Below are 8,400 nucleotides of genomic sequence, written 5' to 3' on the forward strand. Positions count from 1 at the left end.
GAGGAGGATGAAGGCGGGAACGGAGGACTCGGGGCTGACCTTTAACCCCTCCACCTGGAGAATATCCATGTTGAAAGAGTCATTGTCCATGCTGCAGGGACATGAGCAAAATGAAATCATTGTCAAATCATATCAAGAACAGATTAAATCTCATGTTGAGAGGACTGAACCCAAAAGTCTGAACCGCCTAAGCCGTTAATAAAGTTATGGTTAGTCGTATTTTATGGTCAAAGTAACAACTCACGGTTCTCTAGATGTGATTCTTTGACATAAATCAGAATATATTTTAAATCTTGTCAATTAAAATGTTTTGTAAGTGTCAATTGATGCATAAATTCCCCTAAAATAACCATAGTAGGAGTAGAATAAACAGCTGTTCATGGCGCTCTCCTTCCTTTTATCAGATTTTCTTCTTTTCATTTTCTTTCGCTCAGTCTGGAGTTTGCGCATAAAACGTTTTAATATAATTTTAGGTTAACATTTATAAGCAGCAGTTTATAAATAGAAAACAATAATTCTTATGAATGTAAAAGAAAATAAATATTGTTTATAAAATTGCACAGAATTGTTTTGCCACACTTCACCATCATTTTTAAATGTAAATGGACACTTGTATTTAGGTTAAATACATACGAAATTGTACTTGTAGGTATGTTTAAAACTGGACTCTGTTTTCTCATGTTTCATGTCCAAGTAACTGATGGGAACAAGATCTTGGTCCTTCAAAACTGTTCCAGTATTTTGGAAAAACAATATAAGCTGTAATGTAACGTGTCTGGGCAAATGTTCATAAAGAGTGAGATCCTTTTAGTTTAACATGAAACAGCCCCAAAATCACCATCACCAAACCCACCAGACTCCATGTAAATAATCACTACTTTTAGCGTGTATAGAGCAGCATATCTCCACCAGACTCCATGTAAATAATCACTACTTTTAGTGTGTATTGAGCAGCATATCTCTACCAGACTCCATGTAAATAATCACTACTGTTATCATCGTAAAACAAAATTAATTCAAAGTGGACAGAAACTAAATAAAACTACCAAAAGCCGTCTTGGTTCATCTTTCCACTGTTTCAACAATCACCACTCTGGTCTGGTTGGAATAAACTCTTAATTCACCCATTTGCTTGTTGAGCTATGCTGCTCTATACACGCTAAAAGTAGTGAATATTTACATGGAGTCTGGTGAAGATGGTGATCAATGCTGTCAATAATTTAATGATATTTTGTTCAAATTATTCCCTTGCACATCAATGAATGAGAAAACATTCAACAACACTTCCTAAACTACATTATAAACTGGTTTCAAATATTCAAATCTTTAAGTCAAATATCGACACTGCACCTGATCACGTTCAGTTAACTGTGGAAACAGAATTCATTTAACATTTTCTGTTACAAAGACAGAGTCCTACTGTTCATGTCTCACATTTGTCTGTCTCCAAAGTCAACACAAGAAACGTCTAAATTAAATTCACAACACTCTGCTAGAAGGAAGTAGATTGGGTTTTTCTTGCCATTTTGGCTGCAATGCAAACGTCAAATGTGTGCGTCTACAGCCCGCCAACTTTCCCTCCAAATGTCCCTCAATAACTTCAACCTTGAGTTTCTGTAGACTAGTTATTGATACAACAACCAAAAGACTTGAAGAAAAATGCAGATGATGATAGAAAAGGTTTCTGTTCCCTGTACTAGAAGGACAACATCGCTGTGAAACAGTTTGAATAATTACAGAACAGAAGATATTTCCCAAAACCATCTTGAACGTGTCGAGCAGCAAAAACATCACATCTCTCAAACTTATATCACATTTAATGCCGTCACTCTGCCAGCGACTACAGATGGAAATGAGCCTGTCAGGTTCTCTGTTGATTTATATGCGTTTCCCCTTTTTTAAATAAAAGAAACATAAAACACAGAATAGCAAAAAAGCATCAACAAAAGCGTTGATTTCCAATTTTGACGGGAAGACAACACAAGGGTTAAAACACTTTGACAATCTAACATCCGGAAGATAGTTCATGCCGTTTGTCTACGTTAACATTTCAGTCAGTTATCTTTTTCTACACAACATGCAGATACAGTTGAATATTCAGAGAGCAGTGGAGACGACGCTAGGCTGAGTGAGTGTGTGCAGGCTCACCTCCTCCAGTCAGACCAGGTTGGACTGCAGACTCTTCCTATGAACAGTGTGAGCTCCACTATAGGCCAGACGTCCAATGGAGGCCCTGGGGGGGTTGACGTCTTCAGCCCCCAATCAGTTGATGAGCTTTTTAACACTGATGGTGTCCTCAGCTCAAATCTCAAAACTTATGTTATCTCAATTGTTTGAAATTGAGATAAAGACAATATTTTTAAGTAAAACCTTAAAACCCAAAATAAGTCACCCGAGGGATATGAGAGGGTCCCGTACGTGAAGACAATACAAGAGTTACAAAACTGGTGGATATCCATTTAAAGTACAGTTAAAGTTAGGAGAGGAAACAAGGCTAGGGAACCACGGCTAAGGAGAGGCAATAAGCAGAAGAGATTTGTTTGGGCCTGAAATACAAGGAATGGACATTAGATGGGCTCTGGTCTGATGAGTCCAAGTTTGAGATTTTTTGTTCCAACCACCGTGTCTTTGTGCGATGGAGAAAAGGTGACGGATGGATTCTACATGCCTGGTTCCCACCGTGAAGCATGGAGCAGTAGGTGTGATGATGGGGGGGGAGGTCTTTGCTGGTGACGCTGTTGGGGATTTATTCAAAATTGAAGGCATCCTGAACCAGCATGGCTGCCACAGCATACTGCAGGGACATGCCATCCCATCCAGTTTGCGTTTAGTTGGACCATCATTTATTTTTCAACAGGACAATGACCCCAAACCCCCCCCCCTCCAGGCTGTGTAGGGGCTATTGGACCCAGAAGGAGAGTGATGGAGTGCTGCGCCTCCACAGTCAACGGACCTGAACCCAGTCCAGATGGTTTGGGGAGAGCTGGACCGCAGAGGGAAGGCAAAAGGGCCGACAGGTGCTGAGCATCATGGGAACTCCTTCAAGACTGTCGGAAAACCATTTCAGGTGACGACCTCTTGAATCTCATCAAGAGAATGCCAAGAGTGTGCAAAGCAGCAATCAGAGCAAAGGAGGAGGAAGGGGGGGGGGGGATTACTTTGAAGAAACTAGAATATAAGACAGGTTTTCAGTTATGTCCACTTTTTTGTTAAGTACATACTTCCACATGTGTTCATTCATAGTTCTGATGCCTTCAGTGATAATCTACAATGTAAAAAGTCATGAGGATAAAGGAAACGCATTGAATGAGAAGGGGGTCCAAACTCTTGGCCTATACCACTCACTACTGTGCAACTCTGAATGTTGTATTTACAAAACCGCAACCTACTCATTCTGCATTTAACTCTCTTTAATGTGACCCTGTTATTTACATTTAAAATGTAAAGTTAATGGAAAGACAGCTGAACAACATGAAACATGAACAACAGAGATAGATAGATAGATAGATAGATAGATAGATAGATAGATAGATAGATAGATAGATAGATAGATAGATAGATAGATAGATAGTGTGGTGGAAGTGTCTTGTCCAGCGAGAGAGGACTCAGTTGAAACAGAATGAAGACACCCTAAATCCAGGTTTGGTCTCTGTAGATTTAATTGTTTTCTGCAGAGAACAATAAAATGACAAGCACGGTTTTCACACATCAGCTACAGAGGGACCAGCGTCTTGCAACATTACAACAGTGGTCCTCCAGCCATATATCCCGACCCCCGTCCCCTCACCAGGGAAAAGAATAACTGGTTTGGAAGATAGTTCAATCTTAGTAGAACAATTAATCGACCTGAGACCTGGAAACTGGGACCTGGGACTTGAGACTTGGGACCTGGGACCTGAGACTCGGGACCTGGGAGCTAGGATGTGAGACCTGGGACCTGAGACCCGGGACGTGAAACCAGGGGCTTGGGACCAGGAGCCTGGGACCTGAGACCAGGGGCCTGGGATCTGAGAACATGGGACCTGAGACCATGGGTGCAGAAATCCCAATGTATGATTTTTAAACTATTTATTTGTGTGATACATCTGCAAATAAGAATTTCAACACCTGTCTATCAGCTAGAATTCTGACCCTCAAAGACTTGTTAGTCTGCCTTCAAAATGTCCACCTCGACTCCATTTATTATCCTGAATTAGATGCACCTGTTTGAGGTCGTTAGCTGCATAAACACACCTGTCCAACTCATACAATCAGTAAGAATCCAACTACTAACATGGCCAAGACCAAAGAGCTGTCCAAAGACACAAGAGACAAAATTGTACACCTCCACAAGGCTGGAAAGGGCTACGGGGACATGTCCAAGCAGCTTGGTGAAAAAAGGTCAAATTTTGGAGCAATCACTTGAAAATGGAAGAAGCTAAACATGACTGTCAATCTCCCTTAGACTGGGGCTCCATGCAGGATCTCACCTCGGGGGGTCTCAATGATCCTAAGAAAGGTGAGAAACCAGCCCAGAACTACACGGGAGGAGTTGGTCAATGACTTGAAAAGAGCTGGGACCACCGTTTCCAAGGTTACTGTTGGTAATTCACTAAGACGTCATGGTTTGAAATCATGGTTGGACCGGAAGGTTCCCCTGCTTAAACCAGCACATGTCAAGGCCCGTCTTAAGTCTGCCAACGACCATTTGGATGATCCAGAGGAGTCATGGGAGGAAGTCATGTGGTCAGATGAGACCAGAATAGAACTTTTTGGTCATAATTCCACTAACCGTGTTTGGAGGAAGAAGAATGATGAGGACCATCCCAAGACCACCATCCCTACTGTGAAGCATGCGGGGGTAGCGTCATGCTTTGGGGGGGTTTTCTGCACATGGGACAGGGGGACTGCACTGTATTGAGGAGAGGAGGACTGGGGCCATGTATTGGGTATTGGGAGAGTTTGGGGAGCAACCTCCTTCCCTCAGTTAGAGCATTGAAGATGGGTCGAGGCCGGGTCTTCCAACATGACGATGACCCGAAGACCACAGCCAGGAGAACCAAGGGGGGGCTCTGGAAGAAGCACATCAAGGTTCTGGGGGGGCCTAGCTAGTTCCCAGACCTAAACCCAATAGAGAATCTTTAGACGGAGCTCAAACTCCGTGTTTCTCAGCGACAGTCCAGAAACCTGACTGATCTAGAGAAGATCTGTGTGAAGGGGGGGCCAAAATCCTTTCTGCAGGGTGTCAGACCTGGTGAAGAACTACAGGAAACGCTGGAAACAAAGGCTGCTGGACCAAATGTTAACATGGATCTTCTCAGGTGTTCAAATACTTATTTGCAGCTGCATCATGCAAATAAATAGTACATTGTGATTTCTGGATGTTTTTTTTTAGATTATGTCTCTTACTGTGGACATGCACCTACGAGGACAATTTCAGACCCTCCATGATTTCTAGATGGGAAAACTTGCAAAATAGCAGCGTGTTCAAATACTTATTTCCTCACTGTAGATAGATACATAGATAGATGGACAGAAAGTCAAGCACAGAAACAAAATAAAACATCCGGTACATTTTCAAAATAAAATGGATCGTGCTCACGGCGGGTCACATCTCCCTGATCTCCACCTTGGAAACAGCTCAGATCTGTCTCCCCTCTACTCCTTTGGATGGTTTTGTGGTTCTATTCTACGAGGTCCTCAAGACTTCAGCTGTCAGTCAGGCCTCCGCCGTTCTGGTCTTGGGGTGGGGGTTGACGGACAGCCGATCTGCAGCTGTTACGTACCCGGTGGCAATCGGGGGTCAGGCCCGGAAGCTTAGTCCATGATTTATGTCATGGGCAGAATATACCGTAGATATAATATATATTTCCAAAAGACTGGTTTAAATATCATATACTGTCAGGGGTGGCCTCTAACTAACTTAGTAAGAGGGTTTGCCCCATGTGGACTGAGTCCTGCAGCGGCCCGGGTTCGAATCTGACCTACAACCCTTTGCTGCGTGTCACCCCCCAATCTCTTTCCCACTTTCATGTCTATCCACTATAATAAAGGGAAAAAGCCTCAAATAAATGTCATACATGTTCTGTAAATATTGCTCTGAAAGATTTTTTAATTACTAATGAACATGAACCAGGTTTTCTCCCCGGTCAGGACCCCGTGTTTACGTCTTTTCGGGGTGACACAGCAGAAGTTCTGAACCGGCCCAGAGTCCTCCTGATGGACTCTCGCAGCTCCTTGTTCCTCAGACTGTAGATCATCGGGTTCAGGAAAGGAGTCAGAGCGGCGTACAGCACGGACACGATGATGCGAACCTGAAACCAAATCAAAAATGACTGAACACACAAGGTTCCCTGAGGACATTTATAGTATAATATGATAATCAGTTGCTTTTATGAAACATCAAGTATTACAATTTGAAACTTAGAGTCACATTCCAGTATAGAAAAGTTCTTTTTCTACACCTATCCAAGTATTATGTCATCTTTTTGTAATTGTCATGTTCTTAGATTGTATTGCATTTAGAAAGTAGTTTTAGGTAGATGGACTGTCAAAACCACTACATGAACTGGATGCACGTATGACGCTGAGGTCGGTAGCAATTGATTGATGAACATTGATTCAAACAAATTCCACAGAGTAAACCTAAATTGGACTGAAATTTTTCAATTCAACCTTAAAACCCCACTGCATACGTGATGTACTAAAACAAGGTGAAATATAAAACACAAGTATGTTAAAGTTTCTTTTGGTTGAACGTACTGTATGTGGGTACACATGTATGTATATGTGATGTACTAAAACAAGGGCAAATGTTAATTTAAAAGCCGGATGCTTTGTCTCGTACCTCAGATGAGAAGTTCCCCACCCGGTAGGAGATGTAAACAAACGATGCCGAGCTGTACGAGATGGACACCACGGTCAGGTGGGCGGCACACGTCCCGAAGGCCTTCAGCCTCTGAGCAACCCCCATCCTCGATATGGAAACACCGATCAGGACGTAGGATGCGAGGATGAGGACTCCGGTGGTCAGCAGCGACACTATAGCGGAGGTCAATGACATCGCGCTCTCAAGTGAAGTGTCCCCGCACACCAGCCGGCGTACAGACGACGGGTCGCACCAGCCGTGCGTCACCACGTTCGAGCGGCAGTAGGACCGCGGCAACGCCAGGACGATGGGCGGCACGATGCAGACCGTGCCGAAGCTCCAGGCGCCGGCGATGAGGAGCAGCCGGACGGTCCGAGTCATGATGGCGGTGTAGCGCAGAGGGTGGCAGATGGCCACGTAGCGGTCGTACGCCATGACGGTCAGGATGGAGCGGCTGGTGATTCCCAGCTGGATGACGAAGTACATCTGGAGGAAGCAGCCAGGGAAGGAGATGGTGTTGACCTCCGTCAGGAAGCCGGAGAGCATCTTGGGGATGGTGGTGGTGGTGTAGACGATGTCCACGAAGGAGAGGTTGTAGAGGAAGAAGTACATGGGAGAGTGGAGCTTGGGATCAGTCGACGCCTGCATGAGGAAAACACCAGCGGTGACTATACTCACAGGGATTATATTTGGAGATTGGGGCAATTATCAATTTCTTTGTGTTTTTTTGTGCTCTCCATGTGTTTTTATTTTTAGCACTTCCCTGTTTTATCATGTAGCACGTAGGAATTGGTGTACAAATAAAGTGCATTACAAATTAAATTTGTTGTTATTATTATTATCCAAATTGTAACAAATTTAACGTTGAATTTAAAGTAACTTCCTGTAACGGTTGTCCAGCAAGTTCCTGTGAATTCTTTTCACATTAAAGGTACTTTACTTCCAATATTTACGGTATTTTATGTATTCATTCGAAAAAACACACTATTTAAAAACCACATAGGATAAAAAATATATTTAATATTTACAGTACTGTAGTGGCTATATATTTAGTAATTAGTAATTTGTTTAGTAATTAGTTTTTGTACCACCAAGATGATCATGCTGTTTCCTCCCAGGATGACGATGTAACCCAGAAGCATTGTGACAAAAATTATAATCTTTGTCTCTCCGAGGTCGGTGAGGCCCTGAATGACGAAGACAGGGACGCCATTGGGCTCCAAGGTGCCGTTAAAGCTGGCTCTGTGATTGGTCGACGGGGGAAGGTATGAATCTGGAGAGAGAGAGAGGAAAGAGAGAAAGAGGCGTCAGGAGACAGAGAGGAGTGTTATGTGTTCATATTCCAACCACCGCAATAAAAGGAAAACATTGTTAACGTTCATCTATTTCATGAGGACAACATGAGGACAACGTGAGGGCCACATGAAGACAACATGAAGACAACATGAGGACAACATGAGGACAACGTGAGGGCCACATGAAGACAACATGAAGACAACATGAGGACAACATGAGGGCAACATGAGGGCAACATGAGGACAACATGAAGACAA

General features: G+C 43.2%; 2 protein-coding genes and 1 long non-coding RNA gene across 4 annotated transcripts in view; 1 reads left to right on the top strand and 2 right to left on the bottom strand.

Moving 5' to 3' along the window:
* The window catches only part of LOC117955880 (olfactory receptor 52N5-like), a 3,823-nt gene extending 1,017 nt beyond the window's left edge, over positions 1-2,806 (bottom strand). The window contains exon 1 of one of the 2 annotated variants that reach the window (XM_034890634.1): positions 2,774-2,806. In XM_034890634.1, coding sequence (XP_034746525.1) covers positions 2,774-2,806 — 33 coding nt within the window. Of the gene's footprint in view, positions 1-54; positions 91-2,773 lie in introns of those variants that run through there. The other variant, XM_034890633.1, reaches the window with a different exon arrangement.
* Positions 1-6,004, top strand: part of LOC117955882 — a 13,026-nt gene extending 7,022 nt beyond the window's left edge. The window contains exons 2-3 of the long non-coding RNA XR_004659152.1: positions 2,720-2,729; positions 5,885-6,004. This is a non-coding gene — a long non-coding RNA (uncharacterized LOC117955882). The remainder of the gene's footprint in view (positions 1-2,719; positions 2,730-5,884) is intronic.
* A 124-nt stretch (positions 6,005-6,128) lies between these two features.
* LOC117956025 overlaps positions 6,129-8,400 on the bottom strand; it is an 8,411-nt gene continuing 6,139 nt past the window's right edge. The window contains exons 5-7 of the mRNA XM_034890868.1: positions 7,936-8,120; positions 6,827-7,489; positions 6,129-6,293 (exon numbers count right to left, since the gene is read on the bottom strand). Of these exons, the coding sequence (XP_034746759.1) occupies positions 6,129-6,293; positions 6,827-7,489; positions 7,936-8,120 (1,013 nt within the window). The remainder of the gene's footprint in view (positions 6,294-6,826; positions 7,490-7,935; positions 8,121-8,400) is intronic.

The sequence above is a fragment of the Etheostoma cragini genome, chromosome 13 (genome assembly GCF_013103735.1).
Source record: "Etheostoma cragini isolate CJK2018 chromosome 13, CSU_Ecrag_1.0, whole genome shotgun sequence".
NCBI lineage: Eukaryota > Metazoa > Chordata > Actinopteri > Perciformes > Percidae > Etheostoma > Etheostoma cragini.